Here is a 26,820-nt window from a genome sequence, read left to right on the forward strand (position 1 = left end):
AGCTTCCTGACACCCCCAACTCCCCTGTGTTCAGAGGGGCTCAGCCACATGAGAGAGTCTGGCCCAAAAGATGTTATTGCAGGATTTTAATACAAACAAAACTTGAGCCTGGAGAGTCAGATTAAAAATTCCTCCAGATTCCTCTTCCCTGGGCCCTGGGACAATGCTGACGACAGGGTCCTTGCTATGTGATTAGTGTGGTGTATTGAAAACTGTGTAGAAATCACAAATTGTCACTCTGAATCCTGAGGGGTTTTCTGATGCTGCTTGCAGGCTAGGGGGCTCTGTAAGGAGCATGCAGTGTGGGGCCTCTGCAGTCACTCTGCACAGAGCCAGATGGGCTATGTTCTGCCTCCCTGCCTCAGGGAGCAGCCTGCTTTGTCTCTCTCTGTATTTGCCTATTGTGTGTTAGAGTTCTGGATTTTGGGGAATAAAGCAGCATTACATTGCAACCTTCCAGGAAGAGTATTTGTTTTGTTTCTAACTCTCTGTGGGTATGCTGTGAACACAACAATCATGTGATACCGGGCATACCATAAGCTTATCAGCAGTGCAGCACTATGAGATCTCAGATGAATAGTGATTAACATATGCAACATTGTTATTATTATAGTTGTCATAAACATACAGCTAAGGGTAGTCTAGAATTCCTCCTTACCTGTAAGGGGTTAAGAAGCTCAAATAACCTGGTTGGCACCTGACCAAAAGGACCAATGGGGAAAGAAGATAATTTCAAATTGGGGGTGGGGGAGGGAGTCTTTGTTTGTGCTCTGTGTTGTGTGTTCTCTGGGGAAACAGAGAAGCATCAGGTCAGAAAATTCCTTCTCCTAAAATCATCCTAAAATGAGTCTCAATATTGCAAAAAGAGTAAGTAAATAAGGCAAGGCACGTTAGATTATCTTTTGCTTTTAGCTTGTGAATTTTCCGTATGCTTAGAGGGAGGTTTATCCCTGTTTTTTGTAACTTTAAAGTTTTGTCTAGAGGGGAATCCTCTGTGTTTTGAATCTGATTACCCTGTAAAGTTACCTTCCATCCTGATTTTACAGAGGTGCTTCTTTTACTTTTTTTTCTTTATAATAAAGTTCTGTTTTTTAAGAATCTGATTTACCTATTTGGTTGGTATATTATTCTCAAGCCTCCCCAGGAAAGGGGGTGAAGGGGATTGGGGGGATATTTTAGGGAACAGGAACTCCAAGTGGTCCTTTTCCTGAATCTTTGTCTAACTCACTTGGTGGTGGCAGCAGTACCCATCCAAGGACAAGGAAGGATTTGTGCCTTGGGGAAGTTTTTAACCTAAGCTGGTAGAAATAAGCTTAGGGGGTCTTTCATGCGGGTCCCCACATCTGTACCCTAGAGTTCAGAGAGGGGAGGGAACCTTGACATGTCATAAACATACAGCTACAGGTAGCCTAGAATTCCTTGTTACCTGTAAGGGGTTAAGAAGGAATTCTAGGCTACCCTTAGCTGTATGTTTATGACAATAGTGATGAACTACACATTCTGTATTAACAAAGTTATTTGGTAGATAATAATACAGAAAAATATGAACCTTTTTTCTAAAAATCAAGATACTTTTTAGCTAAAAGTTTGTTTCTGCATGTTTTGGGCCTGATCCTTTATTGTTAGCACTGCCAAAACTCTCATCAACCTGGTTATTCAGGGAAGGTAGGATCCGTTCCATTGTGTGCTGTGAAATAAAAAACCACAATGTACATTCATGGCCGATGCTGGCTGTGGAGCTCCGTGATTACTGCCTTCTGAGCAATTAAGTACAAGTTACGACCTGATCCTCAGTTATGACTTGGGCAAAACTCTCATTTAAGGTGATGGGATTTTGCCAGAGTCTGAACTGCAGGAGGAGGCCCATAGCACAGCTCTCCCATTGATGTGGGAGTTTCAGATGTCATCTAAGTAGCAATGCTCAGATCATATCCAGGGCTCTCTTGTGCTAGTCAGGAAAAATGACTTCATTAGCCAGATTTTCATAAACTGTCAGCACCCAGCAGCTCTCAGTGAGAAGAACGGAGAATTCCCTCCCCCAAGAACTGCGATGGTCACAGCACATAGAGAAGTTAGACACAGATATCAATACTCTTGCTGGAAAGTTGAAGCATAATGTGACTTTATTCCTTAGAATCCAGAACCTTAACCCACAAGAACCCCACAATGGAGTCTCTAAGGCAGCGGACACAATTCATCCCACCTTGCTTTACATAGCACTGTGACACACTGCACCCCATATAAAACCCTGAAAGCCCATGTTCACCACTGCTATATGGTTATGATATATTTTGTACAAAGTGTGCCTTGTGAAGTATCATTTGAAATTCATAATTTACTGAATATCATTTTTCTGTTTAAATGTGTACGATAACATTGTATGTGGAGCTATGAGATTTTACTATGTTTGTTAATGAAATATGTTATAATGCTGGGGAATGCCCACAGACTAGCTCCTCAGAGACAACAAAGAACTGATGACAGGTGATGGGAAGCTATTAACTGCTGAGGCAACCATTCGCCATCAGGGGGACTGTAAAAAGATTTGCATATCATCCCCAGTGACATCTCACACGTCACGTACACAGATGGTGCGAACAAGAAATTTACAGTTCGCCTGATAGACTCTTTGAATCTCACATACACAGGGGACCGTTTTGTCTACACCCCAGTGGGGAGTAATCCTCAAAGAGAGGAGGAGGGTATAAAATAATAGACAGTGATCTTCACCTTGCCTCTCCTCCCCCATCTCTACTCACAGCAATAAGGTTGCTTGAAAGTCAGTAGAAGCAGCATTGAACGGGGGCGAGGGAGAGAGTTGGTCCTAGCTGGAAGGCTTGCCAGTTAGTTTGGACTGCAGTAAGTATTTGGGTGTGAGAAACCTTTTTGCTTTCAAATGTTGTTTAGCTTGGTAAAGTTTAGGAATTAGTTTTTGGTTTCATTTTTTATTTCTTTTGTAACCAATTCTGACCTTTATGCCTTATCATTTATTATCACTTAAAATCTACCATTCTCTAGTTAATAAACTTGTTTTATTGTTTTACCTAAACCAGTGTGTTTTGGTTGAAGTGTTTGGGAAATCTCTACTCAGGTTAACAAACACCCCAGCAGAATCATTTCCGTTGATGAAATGACTGACTATTAAAGATTGTTCAGTAGTGTGCTGGACACTACAGGGTGCACATTTCTGGGTGCAAGGCTGGGGAATTTGCGAGTGTCACCCTATGTAGTTCATAAGTGGCTGGGAAAGCATTCATGTAACTTTGCTGGGAGTGACTTTACATGCTAATGGCTGTGTGTGAGCAGAGCCCAGAGAGGCTGCATTTCACTAGCAAAGCCGTGTAAAAGGCACCCTGGGCTGGACAGTTAAAGGGACACAGCAGTTCAACAGTCCAGACTGTACCCTAGGGGATGTCACCAACAGGACTTTACTTCTTAGAATCCAGAACCATAACACACAAGAACCAAAACCACAGAGAGGAGGCTGCTCCCTAAGGCAGTGGGCACCTTGCTTTACGTTGGCTTGTCTATAGGAACAGTTAGTGTGTGGCAGCCTGGGATGTAAATCCACCTTGCACTAGCCTGCCGTGCACTAACTGGCTGTGTGCACCCTGTGACTGTGAACTACAAGTTCCCTGGTGCATTTTGATCTGTTCTGTTTTCAAAACAGGGTAGAACAAAGCACACTACGGAATTACTAGTGTACGTAGCAGGGTCCACATGGACAGTTAGTATGTGGCAGGCTAGTGAGAGGCAGATTTACACCCCAGCTTGCCACAAACTGTTTCTGTAAACTCGCAGGATTTTCTACAGAGCCCTCTGGTCTGTGAACAGGACCTGGCAAACACCCCCTCTTAAAGTGATAGCTTGAAATTCCAACACAGTCCTCTCCACACCACAAGAACAAAGGAGAATTCCCTCCCCCACCCCTACTGAGAAGAATGATTGCTGTTGTGACGTTACACTCCATAATCTTTATGAAAATATGCTTATGATATGGATATGACATAACTGAGATGTACTTTATGCAGGACGGCCCCTGTGAGTCAAAGGGTAAGTCTATATTGCAATTAGACACCTGCGGCTGGCCCCTGCCAACTAACTCAGGTGCACTGGGCTCAGGCTAAGGGGCTGTTTAATGGCAGTGTAGATGGACTTAAACTGAAGCTTGAGCTCTGGGACCCTCATGGGGTCCTAGAGCCTGGTCTCCAGCCCAAGCCTGAATATCTACACTGCCATTTAACAGCCCCTTAGCCCGAGCCCCTTAGCCTGAGCCAGCTGGCACAGGCCACCAGCAGGTGTCTAACTGCAGTGTAGACATCTCCAAAGAGAATGGAGGTTGTTCAGGACTTTACAAGACATGCTCAGCACCTTGAAGGTTCAGGCCAATAAATAGGAGACACAATGATAAATACTCTCCGCTCATGTCTCCAGCATCTCGGTCTGTCCATGTGCGGCACAGACGGGCACTGACCTGCTATGGAAATCACTGACTCTCTCTCCTGGTTGAGTCGGGGGTTCCTGACACAGCAGGACATTTTCTGGTTGGACTCTTCTGTTAGAACAATGACAATCTCTGTTTGAAACAGGCCATTGGCCTCTGGGGTTATTTCTTCAGAGGCCGATGCTAAGAGCTTCCCCTGGAGATCTCTCCACTGAGCCTTGGGCTGTGGGTACCATCCGGATGATCGACACACCACCCGGATCCCTCCGTCCTGGTGTCCCTCCACAGAGATGACAGGAGCAGAGCCCATATCTACAGAAGAAATAAATGAACTTGTGATAATCCTACAGTGCCCAGTAATGAGCCAAAAGCTTCATTACACTGTTATCAAAAGCCATTTCCTATTAAACTAATAATCAGATGTGAGTTCACAAGTGTGGTTGGTCAGTTAATCTGGCCAGATTAATATTTGATATACAGTAAAATTAATATTATAATAGGGCTTTTCTATGCACAAATTTGCTCCAGTTTAGTTAAACTGGTTTAGTTCATCAAGTGCACATTCCTGTGTGGACACTCTTAAATCAAGAAGGAATTGACTCAAGATAAATCAATATTCCTTGGGGTAAGTTTGTTGTCTGTAGTGTTTGTGGTGTGTTTGCTGCTTGACTGAAATATACCGTGTGGTCTGTTTGTTTGGGGGACCGTGTGCTGACCGTGTGTGTGCTGAGCCTAGCAGCCTGCTAGGCAAGGCTGAGAGCTAGGAGCTTCTTGACGAGGCATCCAATCAACCCTCAACCAGGGGGCGGCGCTACTCAGGCAGAGCAGGGCTTTAAAAAGTAAGCAACCAGAGGAGCTAGCGAACAGGGGAGTTTGGCGAGGGAGTTTACAGGGGGAGTGTGAGCAGGGGCTAGATACACCTAACATTCTTTGCACTTAAAGGTCAAAACATCGCTTGATAAAAACAAAGCACCAACAAGGGAACAAGCTTCGGGAGTAAAAAGAGAATGCAGGCAGAAGTCCAGCAACAGATTGGGAGCTACCCAGTTTATTGCACCCAATGTGGCATGTATGATTACCTGCCCTATGGGCAGGTGGCGTATGTGTGCACTCGGTGCAAGGAGCTCCTGGCCCTCAGAGACCGTGTATGGACTTTGGAGACCAGGGTGGCTGCGCTGGAGGAGCTACAGGAGACAGAGAGGTACATAGATGAGACTTTCTGGGACACAGTAGAACGGTCCCACCCCCAGTCTGACAGCCTTTGTGCTGTTGAGGAGGATGAAAGCCTCAGGGAAGCAGCACATCCAACTGGAGCAGAAGGAAACAATCCCATAGTTGGGACCCTCCTCCCAGATGATGTTGTGGTATCCTCTCACATTGAGGACACTTCTCCAGGGGAGGGAACTTCAGTTATTAGGAAGAGACAGGTATTAGTAATGGGCTATTCGATCATTAGAAACACAGATAGCTGGGTTTGTGATGATCGGGTGAACCGCACGGTGACTTGCCTGCCTGGTGCGAAGGTTGCGGATCTCTCAAGACATCTAGATAGGCTTATGTGTAGTGCTGGGGAGGAGCCGGTGGTCATGGTACATGTAAATACCGACGACATGGGGAAGGATAGGAGAGAGGTCCTGGAGGCCAAATTTAGGCTGCTAGGTAAGAGATTGAAGTCCAGGACCTCCATGGTAGCATTCTCTTAAATGCTTCCATTTCCACGCGCAGGGCCAGTTAGACAGGCAGAACTGCAGGGTCTCAATGTGTGGATGAGACGATGGTGTAGGGAGGAGGGGTTTAGATTTATTAGGAACTGGGAAAGCTTTTGGGAGAGGGGGACCCTATACAGGAAGGATGGGCTCCACCTAAACCAAAACAGAACCAGATTGCTGGCGCTTAAAATTAAAAAGGTCGTAGAACATTTTTTAAACTAAGGGCTGGGGGAAAGCCGACGGGTGCGGAGGAGCATCTGGTTCGGACATCCCTTAGGGAAGGATCTATAAGTGGAGATTCCCTATGTCCTAATAAGGAGGAGAGACTGGAAAATGATAAAATACAGGGAGGATCTGATGAGAAACAGTCAAATGAAAAAAAGTCCCATTCAATTATGTCATGCAATAGGGGACAGCCAAAAAATGACAAGTTTTTAAAACGCTTATATACCAATGCTAGAAGTCTAAATAATAAGATGGGTAAACTAGAGTGCCTAGTATTAAATGAGGATATTGATATAATCGGCATCACAGAAACCTGGTGGAATGAGGATAATCAATGGGACACAGTAATACCAGGGTACGAAATATATCGGAAGGACAGAACAGGTCATGCTGGTGGGGGAGTGGCACTATATGTGAAAGAAAGCATAGAATCAAATGAAGTAAAAATCTTAAATTAACTAAGTTGTACTACAGACTCTCTATGGATAGTAATTCCATGCTTGAAAAATCAGAATATAGCAGTAGGGCTATATTACAGACCACCTGACCAGGATGGTGTTAGTGACTCTGAAATGCTCAAGGAGATTAGAGAGGCTATTAAAATAAAAAATTCAACAATAATGGGGGATTTCAACTATCCCCATATTGACTGGGTACATATCACCTCAGGAAGGGATGCTGAGATAAAGTTTCTTGACACCTTAAATGAATGCTTCTTGGAGCAGCTATTCCTGGAACCCACAAGAGGAGAGGCAATCCTTGATTTAGTCCTAAGTGGAGCACAGGATCAGGTCCAAGAGGTGAATATAGCTGGACCGCTTGATAATAGTGACCATATTGTAATCAAATTTAACATCCCTGTGGCAGGGAAAACTCCACAGCGGCCCAACACTGTAGCATTTAATTTCAGAAAGGGGAACTACACAAAAATGAGGTTAGTGAAACAGAAATGAAAAGGTACAGTACCAAAAGTAAAATCCCTGCAAGCTGCATGGAAACTTTTTAAAGACATCATAATAGAGGCTCAACTTAAATGTATACCCCAATTTAAAAAACATAATAAGAGAACCAAAAAAGCGCCACTGTGGTTAAACAACAAAGTAAAAGAAGCAGTGAGAGGCAAAAAGGCATCCTTTAAAAAGTGGAAGATAAATCCTAATGAGGAAAATAGAAAAGAGCATAAACTCTGGCAAATGAAGTGTAAAAATATAATTAGAAAGACCAAAAAAGAATTTGAAGAACAGCTAGCCAAAGACTCCAAAAGTAATAGCAAAATATTTTTCAAATACATCAGAAGCAGAAAGCCTGCTAAACAACCAGTGTGGCCACTGGACGATCGAGATGCTAAAGGAGCACTCAAAGACAATAAGGCCATTGCAGAGAAACTAAATGAATTCTTTGCATCGGTCTTCACTGTTGAGGATGTGAGGGAGATTCCCAAACCTGAGCCATTCTTTTTGGGTGACAGATCTGAGGAACTGTCCCAAATTGAGGTGTCATTAGAGGAGGTTTTGGAACAAATTGATAAACTAAACAGTAATAAGTATCCAGGACCTGATGGTATTCACCCAAGAGTTCTGAAGAAATTCAAATGTGAAATTGCAGAACTACTAATTGTCTTCTGTAACCTATCATTTAAATCAGCTTCTGTACCAAATGACTGGTGGATAGACAATTTTTAAAAAGGGCTACAGAGGTGACCCTGGCAACTACAGGCCAGTAAACCTCACTTTAGTACAGGTCAAATTGGCTGAAACTATCGTAAAGAACAAAATTGTCAGACACATAGATGAACATAATTTCATGGTTTCATAATTTCATCGTCAACATGGTTTTTGTAAAGGGAAATCATGCCTCACCAATCTGCTAGAATTCTTTGAGGGGGTCAACAAGCATGCGGACAAAGGAGATCCAGTGGATATAGTGTATTTAGATTTTCAGAAAACCTTTGACAGGGTCCCTCACCAAAGGCTCTTAAGCAAAATAAGCAGTCATGGGATAAGAGGGAAGGTTCTCTCATGGATTGGTAACTGGTTAAAGATAGGAAACAAAGGGTAGGTATAAAGGGTCAGTTTTCAGAATTGAAAGAGGTAAATAGTGGTGTCCGCCAGGGGTCAGTTCTGGGACCAGTCCTATTCAACATATTCATAAATGATCTGGAAAAAGGGGTAAACAGTGAGGTGGCAACATTTGCAGATGATACAAAACTACTCCAGATAGTTAAGTCCCAGGCAGACTGCGAAGAGCTACAAAAGGATCTCACAAAACTGGGTGACTGGGCAACAAAATGGCAGATGAAATTTAATGTTAATAAGTACAAACTAATGCACATTGGAAAACATAATCCTAACTATACATATACAATGATGGGGTCTAAATTAGCTGTCACCACTCAAGAAAGAGATCTTGGAGTCATTGTGGATAGTTCTCTGAAATCATCTACACAATGTGCAGCGGCAGTCAAAAAAGGGAACAGAATGTTGGGAATCATCAAGAAAGGGATAGATAATACGACAGAAAATATCATATTGCCTCTATTTAAATCCATGGTATGCCCACACCTTGAATACTACGTGGAGATGTGGTCGCCCCATCTCAAAAAAGATATATTGGAATTGGAAAAGGTTCAGAAAAGGACAACAAAAATGATTAGGGGTATAGAACGGCTTCCGTATGAGGAGAGATTAATAAGACTGGGACTTTTCAGTTTGGAAAAGAGGCGACTAAGGGGGGATATGATAGAGGTCTATAAAATCATGAGTGGTATAGAGAAAGTAAATAAGGAAGTGTTATTTACTCCTTCTCATAATACAAGAACAAGGGACCACAAATTAAATTAATAGGTAGCAGGTTTAAAACAAACACAAGAAAGTATTTTTTCACGAAACGCACTGTCAACCTCTGGAACTCCTTGCCAGAGGGTGTTGTGAAGGCCAATACCATAATGGGGTTCAAAAGGGAGCTAGAAGATTCATGGAAGATAGGTCCATCAATGGCTATTAGTCAGGATGGACAGGAATGGTGTCCCTAACCTCTGTTTGCCAGAAGCTGGGATTGGGTGACAGGGCATGGATCACTTGATGATAACCTGTTCTGTTCATTCCCTTTGGGGCACCTGCCATTGGCCACTGTCAGAGGACAGGATACTGGGCTTGATGGACCTTTGGTCTGACCCAGTATGGCTGTTCTTATGTTCTTATTTAGGACTGTCCACGCAGAGCTTTGCACTAGTTCATCAAAACCAGTGCACATGTATGTGTAGACAAGCATTAAATTAATTCACAGATAACAAACCTTGTTATACAGGATTTCAGGTTGCTTGGCAGTGCCTTGTACCCTTCCAGAATAAAGATGTGAATAGCAGAAAACTGGTACAACTGAACGCCAGGAAATACACTCAGGCCATGTCTACACTGCAAGTTACAGCACAGTAACTTGCTCGCTCAAGGGTGTGAAAAATCAAACCCCACCAAGCGCAGCAAGTTTGGGCGCTGTAAAGCACCAGTGAAGACAGGCTCCGAGCATTGGGAGGCATCTGGAGCTATTCCCCTCATTGGGGTGGATGACACAGAGCGCCGGGAGAGCTCTCTCCCGAGCGCTCGCGGGTGACCACACTGTCCGAACAAAGCGCTGCCGCGACAGTGCTGCCACAGCAGCGCTTTGAGGTTTTTACCCCATGTCCACACTGGCAAATTAAAGCGCTCCAACTTGCTGGCTCAGGGGGGTGAAAAATCACCCCACCGAGTGCAGCAAGTTTGAGCGCTTTAAAGCACTCCTAGTGCTCAGAGCTAATCCCCTTGTGGAGGTGGATTACCAGGAGCGCTGGAAGAGCTCTCTCCCAGCCCTCACAGCACGTCCGCACTCGCACATCAAAGCACTGCTGCGGGAGCACTTTGAACTTATACGTGTAGACACAGCCTCAGTGCAGACACAGACTCAGTGTAGACACAGCCTCAGTGCAGACACAGCCTCAGCGCAGACACAGCCTCAGTAAAACAGAAAGACAAACACTCAACAAGGAAATGTAGGATTTAAGGTAACACCTCCCACACCTGATCACACTTGGAGTTTTTTTTATTATTGATGAGCTAAACTGAAATAAAATTATCTTAATCTGAAACAAGAGTCTTGTACCTTAATCAAAGGTGTGAATTCAAACTGATTTCATTATTGTGGTGTCAGTGTGTGTGTGTGCAGAGATGCCCTTAGGTTGTTTGGAAATTTCACACAGACCATCCTAGAGAGGGAAACGACCTACAAAGAGAGACAAAGTCCTGGTCTACACTACGGGGTTAGGTCGACTTTAGCCTCATTAGGTCGATTTTAAAATGAATGCGTCCACACAACCAACCCCGTTCCGTTGACTTAAAGGGCTCTTAAAATCGCCTTCTATACTCCTCCCCTATGAGGGGAGTAGCACTAAAATCGACCTTGCTGGGTTGAATTTGGGGTAGTGCAGACACAAGTCGATGGTATTGGCCTCCGGGAGCTATCCCAGAGTGCTCCATTGTGACCGCTCTGGACAGCACTTTGAACTCCAATGCACTAGCCAGGTGCACAGGAAAAGCCCCGCGAGCTTTTGAATTTCATTTCCTGTTTGGTCAGCGTGGCGAACTCAGCAGCACAGGTGACCATGCAGTCCCCCCAGAATCGCAAACGAGCTCCAGCATGGACCGAAAGGGAGACATTGGATCTGATTGCTGTATGGAGAGAAGAATCTGTGCAGGCAGAACTCCGATCAAAAAGAAGAAATGCCAATATATTTGCCAAAATCTCACAGGGCATGTTGGAGAGAGGCTACAACAGGGACACACAGCAGTGCCGCGTGAAAGTTAAGGAGCTGAGACAAGCCTACCAAAAGACAAAGGAGGCAAACGGTCGCTCCGGATCAGAGCCCCATACGTGCCGCTTCTATGATCAGCTGCATGGCATTCTAGGAGGGGACCCTACCACTACCCCACCACTGTCCGTGGACACCTGCAAGGGGGGAGTCTCACGCAACAGGGAGGAGGATTTTGTGGATGAGGAAGAGGAGGAGGAGGAGGAGAAGAATGCGCAGCGGGCAAGCAGTGAATCTGTTCTCCCCGACAGCCAGGACCTTTTCATCACCCTGGAGCCAATACCCTCCGAAGGCGGGATCCCCGACCCTGAAGCCAGAGAAGGCACCTCTGGTGAGTGCACATTTGTAACTACAGTACAGGGTTTAAAAGCAATAGTGTTTAATGTTTGATTTGCCCTGAAGAATTGGGATGCATTCGCGGCCAGTACAGCTACTGGAAAAGTCTGTTCACATGTCTGGGGATGTAGCGGGAATCCTCCAGGGACGTCTCCATGAAGCTGTCCTGGAGGTACTCTGAAAGTATTCTGGAATCATTGCAGCACAAAGCACGGCAGCGAATGGTCCTGGGTTTTGGTCGCATTCAAGCAACATTCGGTCTATATCTTTCTGTGTTAGCCTCAGGAGAGTGATATCATTCATGGTCGCCTGGTTGAAATAGGGGAATTTTTGTAAGGGAACAGTAAAGGGAACATGCTGGGCTGTTTGCTCTTGGCTAAAAGAGATCATCCCGGAGAATAGCCTCGCCGGGGGGGTGTGGGGGGACGTGTGTGCTGCACATTCACATTCACATTCACTTTCCTGAAAACAACAGTCCCTCCTTTTAAATGTGAAACGCAACCCATTGCTTGCTATGGGAAAGGATGGCGCTGCAGTTTGAAACCATTCCCATATGTTATGTGTAAGAAGCCAACCCTGCATACCCTGTGCCTTACCATGGCTGCCTGGAAACCGAATTCTGTTGCCGAGCCGTGTGTGATGTGTCACCATACCGGTAGGTGCTCAATATAAAAGGCAAAATGCGACCTTGTACCTAAAGCACGTGTGCTGTCTGCTGTGAATTGCTTGATTCACTGTGAAAGAGTCTCCCTTTTGTTCTCAAAAATTTATCCTCTTAAATTTTACTCTCCCTTTTTATCTCCCCCAAGGTGCAGATGTTTCTAGGCTCCCCCTATCATCTCCATCCCTGAGGTTATCACAGATTAGAAGGCGAAAAAAACGCACTTGCGATGACATGGTTTCCGAGCTCATGCAGTCCTCCCACACTGATAGGGCACACCTGAATCCATGGAGGCATTCAGTGTGAGAGGCTAGGAAAGCATTAAGTGAGCGCAAAAAGCAGAGGCAGCAGCATGAAGAGCGGAGGCAGGAGGTGATGCTAAGGCTAATGGGGGAGCAAACGGACATGATGAAGCATCTGGTGCAGCTGCAGGAAAGCCAACAAGAGTACAGACCCCCGCTGCATCCATTGTACAACCGCCTGCCCTCCTCCCCAAGTTCCATATCCTCCTCGCCCAGACGCCCAAGAATGCGGGGGGTGGAGGTTCCAGGCACCCAGCCACTCCACTCCAGAGGATGGTCCAAGCAACAGAAGGCTGTCATTGAAACAGTTTGATTTGTAGTGTGGCTACAATAAGCAATGTGGCCTTGTCCTTCCCTCCTCCCCCACCCTACCCCACCCCACCAGGCTACCTTATCAGTTATCTCCCTTTTTTTTTTAATTAATAAAGAAAGAATGCATGGTTTCAAAACAATAGTTACTTTATTTTGGAGGGGGGAGGGTGGTTGGCTTACAGGGAATTAAAATCAACAAAGGGGGCGGGTTTGCATCAAGGAGAAATACACAGATCTGTCACACCGAAGCCTGGCCAGTCATGAAACTGGTGCGATAGTGTAGACGAGATAAATTGACCGCTGAGCACTCTCCCATCGACTCCGGTACTCCACCAGAACGAGAAGTGCAGGCAGAGTTGACGGGAGAGCGTCAGCTGTCGAATAACCGCTGTGAAGACACTAAGTACGTCGACTTCAGCTATGCTATTCATGTAGCCGAAGTTGCAAAACTGAGATCGATCCAGCGTGGTAATATAGACAAGCCCTTGCTCCAGTTTGGAATAAATTCAGGCTATGAGCATCCACGACTGTCCAAATGTGCATATTTATCCCATGTTGTTATTTACAGGTGGGAGTTCTGCTGTCCAACCAGACTGAACCCACTCATTCTCCCTGCAGTAACACGGAATTATAGTGGGTGCTTGTGTAACCAAAGTTTGGTGAGTTACGTGTACAGTACAGAAGGGAATTACCTTGTTGTGGTTATAAAGTGAACTCTGTGTAATACACAATCGTGGCTATGATCAGAGGTGAAAGTGGACTGGTGCGTGCTGGAGCAGCACTCCAGCAAGAGCCGGCTGCCGCTCCGGCCCGCACACGGCCGACTTTTTGCTCCCCGCTGTCGGCGGGCCTGCTGGTAGGGTCCGGTAGTGCTGCTGCACCATGAGTGGGGGCGGGGGGGGGCGTGGGCCCAACCCCTGCTGCCGGCTTCAGGCCCCCTGCTAATCCCCCGGGCTGCGTCGCTCGGGGGACAGGGCTTGGGTGGACTGTGGGCACATAGGAGCAGGGCAGGGGCTTCCCAGCCCTGCCCCTTCTGCCCGAGGCCCCACCCCTTCCAGGGGCCAAATCTGCCCTCCTGTTACGGACACCGGCCTCTACTTTCACCCCTGGCTATGATTGACAGCTCAGGTTACCCACAGTTGACAGTTATTGTGCTGTGGATGGCAGTGAGTGGCTGGAAGGGTTTTAAATAGAATGTAACATTGTCAGTGCATTAAAATTAAAATGATGAGATACACAAATTACAAGTGTATTGGAATTATTGGCTATGATTGTCTGTCTTAGAGCAGCGATTAAAGGCCCCCAGCTGACACTAGAGCCCTGGTGTGTTGGGAACTATACACACATCACAGGAGACAGCCTGTGCCCTGAAGAGTTTACAGTCTAAACAGGCAAGATGGACAAAGGGTGAGAGAGGAAACAGAGGCACAGAGACTTGCTCAAGTTCATGCACAGCTCAGTGGTAAAGGCAGGACTAAAAGCCCTGTCCCTTGACACTCAGTGCGCTGCGTTATCCAGTGTTTTCCCCAGGAATTGAAATTAGGGGTGGTGTTTGAATTTACAGGGGAGCGGGGTCAGGGCCGATGAGGGGTGAGACCGTGAGGGTGAAGGTGGGCTGTATGGCACCATAGTAAAAACTGAAAAATGTTTCAAGACTATTTTATTAGATTTAACTCATGTTTTAAAATCATCACACAAATTAAAGTTGGCTACTCAAGCCTTCTATGAAGCACTATATCTACATCTTTCTTGGTTCCTTGTTATAATTTTGCACAACTCTGTTAATGAACTTCTTGAATGCAATGCGTTCATCTTCGGTGGCTTCTCGTGTGTCTGGTACTTCCATTCCTTCAGTTGATATGCTCATTAGTTCATTCACGTGATCAGGCAGAAGGTGACTTCTTTCAGAACACAAAATTCTATTCAATGATGAAAAAGAACGCTCAACTGTAGCTGTTGTGACTGGGAATAGCAAGAGATGAATTCCTACTTCTTTCAGCCCAAGAAACATAGCACAAAGATCGGGTCGAGCCACTAGCGATGATAAAAAAGAAGTTGAAATCAAATCTTCATTCATTCGTCGTATGATATTCCACTGTGTGTTCAAATTCTCTATTCTGTCCTGATCCCACGGCAGCCCCATTGCTGATAGTGCCTCACTCCACTCAACTGTCGGTGTTTTATAAGACAGGGATCTGTAAAAGCTACGTAGAGGTTGAGTAGAATCTAGGAGTCGCTGTTGTAGATTTTTAAGAATCAAGTCTGTGTACTTTTTCAGTTGTCTTAACAAACACTTCTTGTCCTCTTCACTTAAGGATTCAATATAAATGCCTTCATTACTCAACTTCTGGACTGAAGTCTTTGCTTCTTCCAGTACTTTTTCAATGGATAGCTCTCTGATTGATCCAAATGTAGCTTCTATTGCTGGACAAAGATCTGCTACTATTGTAGCAGATGCCTGGATGGCATTGTTTAATGACCCAAGTGGTTTCAACAGTAGACTTACAAGAGAGAGAATGGCCATAGTCTTCTCTGAAGGTAGTAGCAAAAGTAATCCACCAGCCTCACTACTTAGATCCATCCCATCTTGGTAGATACTTTCCAAAGCCAGTAATAATGGCTGGAGTAATTTTAAGACAACAGTCAAGGATTGCTCATGAGAAAGCCAGAGAGTTTTCCCAGGTTGGACTAATTTGAACTTCAGTACCAGTATATCTTCTATATTTTCCAAGATATTCAGTCTTTTTGGACTCTTGCTGAAAAATATAATGAAGACATTAAATTTATACCTTTTAAATATCTTTTGAAGAGTCTGCAGCTCGTACTAGCACTAGTTAGAGTAGATAGCCTCTGCAGTGTGTATAGGAGAGATTAGGGTTACACTTTTCTCTGAGCAAAGCTTGTACTCCACCATGTCTTCCAGAGAAGTTTGCAGCTCCATCAAATGCACAAGCAGCCATTTGTTTGGGGTCCAATTGACAAGCATTTAACTCTTCTAAGGTGTGGGTTGTCACAGATGGAGCTGATGTGTCTTTTATAACTTGAACATCTAGAAATGCATCTACTGGCCTACCACTGACATCAAGATAACATACACAGTGACTTAATACTTGATTCCCATTTGCATTGGTGCATTCATCAGCCATGTATGAAAATTTTTTGAATGTGGCGAGAGAGTTCTTCACTTTTTCAACTGTTGAGTCTTTCACTGTCGCACCACATGCTTCTAGCCAGTCAGTTGAGTTTCTTGCAGAAAGATAGTGATCATTTGCTGGTCTTGTTCGAAACCAGTGTTCAAATTCAGGATGAACAAGTGACAATGCACTTAACATTGGCCTCCAGTTTGTAGTGTGTGGTATCTCTTGCTTAAATAGAAAGTATGATGCCACAGCCATGTTTGTTCACATGAACTGTGTTGTGTCTCCAGCATTCTTAACAGCCGCATTAACACTCACCGGTGTTGTCCTTGGTCAGTGGAGACTCAGAGTTCAGAGGTGCTTTCACATGAGTTGACCTCCTAGGTGGGGGGCAAGAAGGCACCTTGCTCATTCCTCCAGCTGCTCACTGTTCGCTCTGGCCACTGTTGTTTGTTGTGCCACCGTTCACTCCATCGCTCTGTTGCCAATGGCCCTGCCCTGTCACCTTCTGCTGCCATCATGACCTCTGTGAGTTGGTCTCTTGAGGTTCCACCCAGCTCTCAGTGATTTCAGCTGAGATCTCAGTGGGGGAACCTCGCTGCTAGTGCAGACTGGGCCATCTCTTCCACAGAAACACTGTCCCCACAGCAGGACTAAGCACTTAGACCTGATTATCAGTGATTTCAGCTGTAGTGGTCACTTAACAAAACAAAAGACTATCTATGGAGCCTAATCAGCTCTGTCTTTAAACAGTAGAGGGGGTAGGTCAAATAGTACTTGTGACTCAGGCAGACCATCAAGCAAAACACCTGTCCCCACCCTCTCTCTTGATGCCCTCAATCAGCACAGGCTAAGTACAGTTCTACTGCCCTTTACTCATACAATAAGAATAACAACATTTCATTACCCTCTCCATTCAAGTGATTTGTAACCCAACCCCAGCCAAAATCTATCACTTGGGCAACACAGATCCGTTTGCTGGATACCTAGGTAGATTAGGTGTGAATGTAAACGCAATCTGGTTCTGAAGCCTTTCTCCCACAGCCCCCAGCTCATCACTAGCTGTCAGGGAGAGCTCATTTAGACTTTGCTTACAAATCATAATTTGAAATTATTAGGTTGGCCAACATCACCGAAATGAATGCACTGACATTGTCATGAAAAACAACAGCTGTATAAGGAAGCTAGTCTATGTTCATACTTTTCAAATCTATTATACTTTTTCAGATACACATATTTTATCATACACTTTACATGCTTTTAAAGTGTGTATTAATGTTTCAATTTCAATTCAAATTTCCAAACAATCACTAAATTTGCAACACTGCATGTAACTAGTTCACAGAACTGGTGGGGGGAGTGTTGGGAAAATTCAGGGGGGGGGTGTAGGGAAATCCCTGCTATCCACCAGGCAATCGTGTCTCTCATTTAGTGCTGTTCTACCTTACGTGCACATATTCTCCACCAGTAGTGGGGAGCTGGTGCTGCTACATAACCCTGCAGTTTCCTGAGCAGGAACAAGAGACTGACTCTCCCTTTTATGAACACAGACAATGCCTCTCAGCAGGGACAAAGGGTTGAATCAGAAGAACCATTGGAAGGACCTGTGCACTGCCTAACTCAGGGGTGGCCAGCCTGAGCCTGAGAAGCAGCCAGAATTTACCAATGTACACTGCCAAAGAGTCACAGTAATATGTCAGCAGCCCCCCATCAGCTCCCCCACCCCGCTCCCAACACCTCCCACCCACAGGCAGCCCCGCTGATCAGCACCTCCCCCTCCCTCCTCACACCTCCTGATCATCTGTTTCATGGCGTGCAGGAGGATCTGGGGGGAGGGGAAGGAGTGAGGGCACTGCAGGGAGAAGGGAGGGGGCAGAAAGGGGGGAGGGGGGCAGAGCCTGTGGCAGAGCCAGGGATTGAGCAGTGAGCACCCCACGGCACATTGGAAAGTTGGCCTGTAGCTCCAGCCCCGGAGTCGGTGCCTGTACATGGAGCCGCATATTAACTTCTGAAGAGCCGCATGTCGCTCCGGAGACACAGGTTGGCCACCCCTGGCTTAACTGATGGGCAGGGAGGCTAAAGTCTTCCACTACTTTCACTTAGTTACAAAGATAATTTTGCAAACATTTGTGACCCCCTTGGGGCTTAGAGAGCACGGCCCCTTCAAACCTGTCCTGGGGCAAAGGAAGTGCTGGGTCTTCCAGGGGGAGGAGGGTGGAGACAGGGAGAGAGACAGGGTGAGTGTGTCTGTAGCTCCCAACAAGAGGGCTACAGTGAGAGGCCCTCACACAGTGACAGCAGCCAAGAACCTGCCCAAAGCCCAGGAGTGACAGAGCGGCTGGCTGAGGACACCCCAGGATGGGAGCCAGGAAGAGCACTGTGCCAGGGAGGAATCACCTGAGAAGGACAAACCAGAGCCAGACCCAGTTTCGCTGTCACCCCGAGCTGTATGGGGCTGTGAGTACTTGGGTTTGTGACTCTGCATTCGGAATAAGGAGCGAGGCTGTTAGCCAGGTAAGTGGGAAGGTTGTCGCTCTGTGTGGGTTTGCAGAGAGCGGCAGAAGAGGGCACTGGAGGGGTTTGCTGTGGAAAATTCATTGGTGTCAAAGATGACCAGGAGCACCCAAGACTCACTGCTGCATGAGAACTCGACCCAGGACTCCTGAACTGTGAGTGTAGACGCCGTGCTTGGTGTCTCCCATTTTTAATTGTGGTATCACTGGGCCGTAACCTGTTTTACCGGCGTTCCCATATTTCCCCCCTATTGTTTTTCTATCTTCATCCCTCTGTAGATAGTTCCCTTTCCTATATTCACTGATCTATTCTGGTGTGTGTGTGTATTTACACCAGTGGGGTTTGGAACAAGTGCCCCTGGAGTGGAAGGGAGTTACCGCACTATGCTCCAGTGCGTGCCTGTTCTTGGCCAGAGCTGCTTTGCAGAGCAGACTCCATCTTGGCCATGAGGGCTCTCTAGTTACATATTAATTCCCACAAAGTACTTCCCAGTGCAGAATTACAGTTTCCCAGTAGGGCCTTGTGCCTTTCCAAATGCAGAGAGCGGTTAAACTTACATTTCTGAGACCCAAGAGATACAAAGTAACAGCACACAGCGCCCCAGCCATGCAACCTTAACTCTGCCTCCTGGGGCTGGCAATAGGCGCGGGGAGTGGTTCAGTGAGGGTGGTGCCATAATAAACAGGCATGAGGAAGGTGCCATTGTTTGTGTTGTATTTCTCGGATTTGGATTCCAGCATCGATCTGCCTGCACTCCCACTGCCTTCCCCGTGTCTGGAGTTTCTGTAGTGACTGGTGAAGGGATTCATTACAGCAGGCTGGCAGAGCTGTCGCTGTCATATGATCATGTATGTCTCATTTCGGTGCTGAGGTCTGTATAGGGTGACCAGACAGCAAATACGAAAAATTGGGACAGAGTGTGGGGGGTAATAGGCACCTATATAAGAAAAATCCCCAAATATCAGGACTGTCCCTATAAAATTGGGACATCTAGTCACCCTAGGTCTGTAGGCTGTGTCAATGGAAGTGCACAGAGGTGTCTTCCAGCCATGGGGATTGTCAGCAGTGTGGTGTTTGCTGCACCTACCCTAAGCCTCATGTCATGGTTACAGAACTAGCTACACCTGTGCCCTGGCTGGTCTGTCTGGCAGCACCTTCAGCTGTCAGGCCTCCTGCCTTCACCTGTCCTGCGGTAGGGGGAATTCCTCAGTTCTCCCATGCTTACACCAGACTCTGGGTTATGGGTTCCTATGTATCAACCATTGTTACCCTGTGGGCGCCAGTCACAAGCCGAGAACCAATCCCAACTGGTGACATCAGTCTGGGGAGGATCAGCCATTGTTTGCCCCAGCTGTGCACAAAAAAGTTGTAATAACCACAACATGCTAATATCACCTGACTTTTTATTGGTGTTTGTGTATCTTCTTAAACCCTGGCTCTAATGCAGTGTCTCTTAACCTTTCCAGACTACTGTACCCCTTTCAGGAATCTGATTTGTCTTGCATACCCCCAAAGTTTCACCTCCCTTAAAAACTACTTGCTTACAAAATCAGGCATAAAAATACAAAAGTGTCACAGCCACACTATTCCTGAAGAATTGCTGACTTCTCATTTTTACCACATAATTATAAAATAAATCAATTGGAATATAAATATTGAACTTACATTTTAGTGTACAGCGTATAAAGCAGTATAAACAAGTCATTGTCTATATGAAATTTTAGTTTGTACTCACTTTGCTGGTGCTTTCTATGTAGCTTGTTGTAAAACTCGGCAAATATCTAGATGAGCTGATGTACCCCCTGGGAGCTCTCTGCCTACCCCGGGGATACATGTACCCTGGTTGAGGACCGTTGCTCTAATGACCTCAGATTTAGCCCACTAACCCTACCCCAGACTCCAATGAGCCACAACAATTTTCAAGACAATCTGAGTATGCGTGTGGATTTTAGAGCCCTTAGGGGGAAAAATTGTTGTTAAACAGTGAACTAGAACAAACCTTAACCAGAGCAGAGCTACTGCCCCACTATAATGAGAAAAATCACCTGTCATCTCACAATGACCCCCCGACTCCACTTATTACCCTGTTGAAGACATCAAAGTACCAGAAGTCACTGACCTGCCACCTGCAGTTCCAATAAAGCTTCTTCATAAGAGACACTGGACTGAAAAAAACACGTGTACTGCCCATCATCGGAGGGTCGGACATCCCGTATTCTCAGGAGAACTCTCCCACTGGTGATGTCGTCTTTCAAGAGCGCAGTTCTTCTCCGATATTCCAGCCTCTCCTCTCCGTACTGATCCTGCCCATCACGGTACAGGTGAACGACTGCAGAGTCCTGGGATCGTAACCATCCCACCTCCATGTTCTCAGCGCTCATCCTGGGGGAGAGGTGGCAGGGCAGGACGGCCTCCCCACCTAGGGAGGCAGTGACTGGATGGTCAGGTCCAGTCACTGTGAACTGTGCTGTGAAATGTACAATGAAAAATGGAAATTAAATTGGCGAGAGGGAGCATTAATTCAGCAGTAAGACCCACAGTGAGAGCGTGCCCTGCATTAGAAGTGAAAATCATGTCCCCATGCAGTGCTCTAGACACGTCTATGAATGCAGAGAGTCACAAGCTTGGGGTAACTGCACCTCTGACCCCTCTGTGGTCTGCTCAAGGCATGTCTCCTTAGGTCTCGGGCCTCCAGCCGTCACCTCTCACCGTCCCTCTCCCTCACACTGGGGTTTCAGGTCCCGCAATTCACTGTGGTTTTCCCAGCAGGCCTGACCAAAGACCTGTGCTTTGCTTCCTGTCCCAGGGCTATGAACAGCATGTGCCAGTAACCAAACAGCTCCTGCACTTAGCAGAGAAGAATCCCATGCACCACTACAGGCTGGGGACCGACCGGCTAAGCAGCAGTTCTGCAGAAAAGGACCTGGGGATTACAGTGGATGAGAAGCTGGATATGAGTCAACAGTATGCTCTTGTTGCCAAGAAGGCTAACAACATATTGGGCTGTATTAGTAGGAGCATTGCCAGCAGATCGAGGGAAGTGATTATTCCCCTCTATTCAGCACTGGTGAGGCCACACCTGGAGTACTGCGTCCAGTTTTGCTTCCCCCACTACAGAAAGGATGTGGACAAATTGGAGAGAGTCCAGCAGAGGGCAACTAAAATGATTAGGGGGTAGGGGCACATGACTTATGAGGAGAGGCTGAGGAAACTGAGCTTATTTAGTCTGCAAAAGAGAAGAGTGAGAGGGGATTTGATAGCAACCTTCAACTACCTGAAGTGGGGTTCCAAAGAGGATGGAGCTAGGCTGTTCTCAGTGATGGCAGATGACAGAACCAGGAGCAATGGTCTCAAGTTGCAGTGGGGGAGCTCGAGGTTGGATATTAGGAACCACTATTTCACTAGGAGGGTGGTGAAACACTGGAATGGGTTACCTAGGGAGGTGGTGGAATCTCCATCCTTAGAGGTTTTTAAGGCCTGGCTTGACAAAGCCCTGGCTGGGATGGTTTAGTTCGTGTTGGTCCTGCTTTGAGCGGGGGATTGGACTAGATGACCTCATGAGGTCTCTTCCAACCCTAATCTTCTACGATTCTATGAGCTCTTGCAAAGCAGAGAACATTTAAGGACAAAAGCCTGAGAGAGAAAAGTTACCATAAACCCATCAAAGGTCTGAACACATGTTACACTTGTCCCAAAGGATTCTCATCTGGCACATGGGACTCGCTGGTAGGGTTCAGAGTCTTTCAAACCTTTCTCTAAAGGTTACCCCCTTGGTTAACAGGTCCTGTCACAAAGATCTTGGGCCTCTGGTCAGTTCAAATCCAGCTTTTAAACCAAAAATCTTTGTTCCCTTAGACTTCTGAACCTGATCTCAGGGCTGGCCTTAGGGAAACTGGTGCCCTGGGCAAGCTTTTATTTTGGTGCCTCCCCCTATCACCCTTGGCACTCACAGTCTTCCTACTCCCCCATCACCTCCTTGCCCCACTGCCTCCCCCCAGTGCTCAATTTATATTGAAAGAGGTGTTAGAGCTCAATCCCGGCACAAATTAAGCACTGGCTGGGTGGTCTGACAGTGGTGGCTGCTGGTCGGGCACCCAGCTCTGAAGGCAACACCGCCACCAGCAGCAGCGCAGAAGTAAGTGTGGCGTGATATATGGTATAATGCTACCCTTACTGCTGCTGCTGCTGCTGCTGCTGCTGCTGTGACTCGTGGTGCCTGGCACTCGGCCTGCAGCTCAAGGCAGGCTTTACACTATCACACAGGGGCTGCATCTTGCCAGAGCCCATAGCCCTTTGGGCCACTCCTGGCTCACCAGGGTGCCATTTCTGATTTTGGGGAGTGGGGGCAACTTTAACTGTGATTCCAGGGGCTATTTAGGTACCTGAAAACTCTAGAGTGGTTTTTTTATATATAACTTAGTAATTAGCTGACAGGAGCACTAGATTTAAGCAGGGTCTGAATGAGCTCTCCCCTGACATCTAGTTGAGAGGGGAGAGACTTCAGGAGCAAACTGTATTTACATGAACACACCTACTCTGTGTAAATATCTAGCAGAAAGGAGCTGTGTAGCTCCAAGTGATCTACTTTGGCTGGTGCTGGGTTACAAATCACTTTAGTACTGAATGCAGGGGTAGTGAAATGCTGTTATCAGTGTTGTTGTCTTTATTGTCTGAGTAGAAGGGAGCAGAACTGTGCTTAACCTGTCCCAAATAAAAGGTCACCTCGCTAAGCCAGGGGCTTAAATGCTAGACCCCCCTGAGAAAGCAGAGACAGGGTGGGAACAAGTGTTTTAGTGAGGAGGTGTGGATGCTCCCTAAGGGTGCCTGGGCTGGTTTAACTTGTTCCTCCCCATGGTTCAAAGGTAGAGCTAAATAGTCTCCATTAGGAGCCTTTTGTTATTTTAAGTGCTTAAAAGAGCTGACAATCAATTCTGGTGGGACAGTTCTCTGCCCAGCCTCAGAGCTGACAGTCACTAAGAGCTGGATAGAACCTCAAGAGACTGACCTGCCGAGGTCACAGCAGACTCAGGTGGCAGAAGGTAATCAGCAAGAGGAACAGGGGCTGGTGGGGTAACTAGCCAGAGCAAGTACTCAGAGGATAGATCAAGTCAGGTGCCTTCTTCCCTGGGAGGGAGGTGAACTCACACAGATGCACCTCTGATTCCCTGGGTCCTCACTGACCAAGGACAACCACTGTGCGTGGAGTGCGGTGGGGTGAGGGAGCAGAGTGGGGCACAGAAAAGGAACTTCTGGTTGTAGAACTCAAGAACACAAGGCAGAAGACACTGCCCTACACACTCTGGGATGGGTGTCCTACTCACAGTTTTATGATTATGAAGCCTGCTTGTGGCATTTTTCCTAATTAATGTTGGCTGACTTCCCCCCTCCTTTCATTAAGTTTATTTTCTACACTCAGACACTGTGCTTGTGAGTGGGGAAGTGTCATCTCTCAGAGGCCCCAGGAGTGGTGTGTAATTTGCCCAGGTTACTGAGTGGGGACTCGAGCCAGTTCTGGGTTGTTGAAGAGGAACCCCTATGTAGCAGGGCAGTTACCCTGCTCCTGGGATTAGAAGGTGAAAAGCAGCTGAGGTAGGCTTATCGGGGAGGCAGCCACAGCTGTGGCCACACCCAATCAGGCCACCGCTGGCCCTGATATAAGGGCTGAGAGCTAGGCAGGCAGAAGAGTCTTACTCCAAGGCTGGAGTGAGAAGGGCCTAGCTGCCTGGGAGCAGAGGGTACCTTAAACAGAGCAGTGCTGAGGTGCTCTGGCCAGACAAAGCCCCATGCTGAGGCCTTGCTAAAGGCCAAGGAGGTGCTAGGGGCTAGAAAGGCAGCAGGTCCAGCCCCCTTGCCAATGTTGAGTGGCTATTACAGACTGTAGTTTGCCCCAGTGAGAGGGGGCTAGATGATGACTGGCAGCCACTGAGGCAAGGTGGGTATAGGGGGTGGGGTTCCCCTGGGAGGGGGGACCCAGAGTGTGGGGACACTGCTGTGGGGCAGACCCCCAAGGTAAGGGGCACTGGGTCGAGGAGGGACATGGGAGGCCTGAGGCAGGCGGGACACCGGGCTGGGGGGACGCTCAGAGGCTGGAGAGCTAATCCCCAGGTGACCAGCAGGAGGTGCTGTGCCGGTAAGTCTGCATCCTGTTACACCCTAGATATTGAACCTGGCCCTGGTTGCTGCCGACTCCACCTGGCAGAAAGGTTACATATAAAAAGAAAGGAAAAAATATATACAAACTCCAATTAAAGCCACATTCTACATTTATATGTAAATTTAGAACAATCAGGAGATAAGACAGCAAGATATTCCCAATCCCAAACCTTGAGCTATCAGTTCTGGAGTTTGAACACAGATATATGAAACACAAGTGTGATACTTTGAACTATTCTGTAGTAGACATAAATAAATAAAATCTGCTTACTTTCGCTAACAGACACACTCTCTTTTACTGCCATTATCTACTCTATTCTAGTCAATTGTTTTTCACTCCATTAAAAATGTATTTACTTAATTTTAAAAAGATTTTTTTTTCTTTTATTACAAATGGGATTTTATTTTTCTAATTACTTTGGCATTTGTGTTTACCCATCACAATCATGTACGTGACTCACTAACATTTGACCCCATCATTGCTATTAGCATCAGACTTGGAACCACATTTATTTTCATATGAATTTTAAGTTTTTACAGCCATAACTAAAAATGCCATTTGAAAATAAGCGACCTTCATCTGCACAATGGCTAAAGTTACATGTTTAGCATATGTTGTTGTTAAACTGGCACTGCTAAGGTGACTACAAGCTAAATTTACATTCTAGAAGGATACTATTATTTGATTGTACCACTTTAAATAATGAATGGCAAAGCACAATATGGTAATAAAAGTATTAATGATAATTACTCCAGCCAGGATGGGTTAGGCATTTTAGAACTCACTACTCAAATAATTAAATTTAAGCATAAGAGAGAAATAAGATTATGAAATGCACAGACAAGTCAAAAAAATAAAAATACAGCGCTGTAATTCTTAACAAACTTTGAAAGTATAAAATTACAGGGAACATAGCTGCATTGTGCATTTTGACAAGAACTACCAAGAATTAATAACAACAGTAGTACAAGTGGGTGTTGGGGGGAGAGTTTGTGTGTGCTGAGAGAGTGTGAGGAACAGTGTGTGTGTATGTGAGAGAGAGAGAGACAGAGTGTATGTTGGGGGAGTGTGAGAAATAGCGCACTGTCTCTTTAAGCACAGCACTCATTAGGCTGAAGGCTTGTTCAGGCAGCAGCAGCGGCCAGCAGCTCCCACTTGTGACCCAGCGGCAGCAGCACAGACTCTTGCCCCCCTGCCCCAGCTCAGTGAGACTGGTTACAAGGTCAGGGGGGTGGGGACGCCCCAACATCAGCCCCCCCCCCCACCCCACTCTGCACAGCAGACACGAGGCTCCCAGGAGCAGCTCGGCCAGGGGCACCTGCAACCAGGAGCAGCAGCGGCTGCAGATGGAGGCGGAGCAGCGGGGGGAGGAGAGACAGGACACCCCTGCTCCAGACGCCTTGGGTGGTCACCCAGCTCGCCCACCCCTAAGGCCAGCCCTGCCTTGTCTAACCCAGTTTATGCAACTCTCCCTAGGGTGCTACTTCTCTGGAGCTGCTCCCTGTCCCACAAGTAATTGCCCCCCAGGGTTTGTAGTTCCTGAAGGAGGTGGGGTAACCCTCCCCCATGGCGTAGATTACAATCCCCAGCCCACACAGGTACATTTAACATGGATAGAGGCCATGGATAAAAGGGACACAAAAATACACAGAACATTCATAAAATGAATTCGACAGTCCCCAAAATGTCACGTGTGGCTGCAATATCTGCCACGCAGAGTTCACGTGTGTGCTAGACACTGTCCCTGTTATCTCTGAATGGGGCTCTACACTTCTCATGGGCGCCCTGGGGATAATGGTGCTGGGGGCCTGAGTCTCTGATACACCCAGGCCTTTTCGTGCTCAAGGGCACCATTTAGGAAGGGCAAGGGGAGGCTGGAGCCCCCCCCCGCCACCCCAAGTTTTGTACCAGGACGCTGTCTCCTGCCTCTCCCCTCACTAGCCAAGAGCGAGAGGAACGCAGGCAGCTTGTGTCTTTGCTTTACTCCCCTCCCCAGCCCCGAGTGAGGGATGCCGGCTCATCAGGCAGAACAATTAAAGGCTCAGCCCATGCAAACTCCTGTCAGGCTGAGAGTAAACATCACCTCCAGGACATTCACTGATCCTGCTCAGGGCTGGGAGCTTCTGCAGCACTTTTTTCAAATTCAAACCAAGCAAGCTCAGGGAGTGAGTGTGCTTAGGTCAGAA

The 26,820-nt window shown here is 46.7% G+C and overlaps 2 protein-coding genes across 2 annotated transcripts in view; one reads left to right on the top strand and one right to left on the bottom strand.

Moving 5' to 3' along the window:
- The window catches only part of LOC141998730 (butyrophilin subfamily 1 member A1-like), a 61,382-nt gene that overhangs the window by 32,003 nt on the left and 2,559 nt on the right, over positions 1-26,820 (bottom strand). The window contains exons 2-3 of the mRNA XM_074971708.1: positions 20,600-20,947; positions 4,475-4,756 (exon numbers count right to left, since the gene is read on the bottom strand). Coding sequence (XP_074827809.1) covers positions 4,475-4,756; positions 20,600-20,947 — 630 coding nt within the window. The remainder of the gene's footprint in view (positions 1-4,474; positions 4,757-20,599; positions 20,948-26,820) is intronic.
- Positions 17,982-26,820, top strand: part of LOC141998760 (butyrophilin subfamily 1 member A1-like) — a 90,568-nt gene continuing 81,729 nt past the window's right edge. Inside the window, exon 1 of the mRNA XM_074971760.1 lies at positions 17,982-18,006. The gene's annotated coding sequence lies outside the window, so the exon portion shown is untranslated. The remainder of the gene's footprint in view (positions 18,007-26,820) is intronic.

The sequence above is a fragment of the Natator depressus genome, chromosome 14, assembly GCF_965152275.1.
Source record: "Natator depressus isolate rNatDep1 chromosome 14, rNatDep2.hap1, whole genome shotgun sequence".
Lineage (NCBI taxonomy): Eukaryota > Metazoa > Chordata > Testudines > Cheloniidae > Natator > Natator depressus.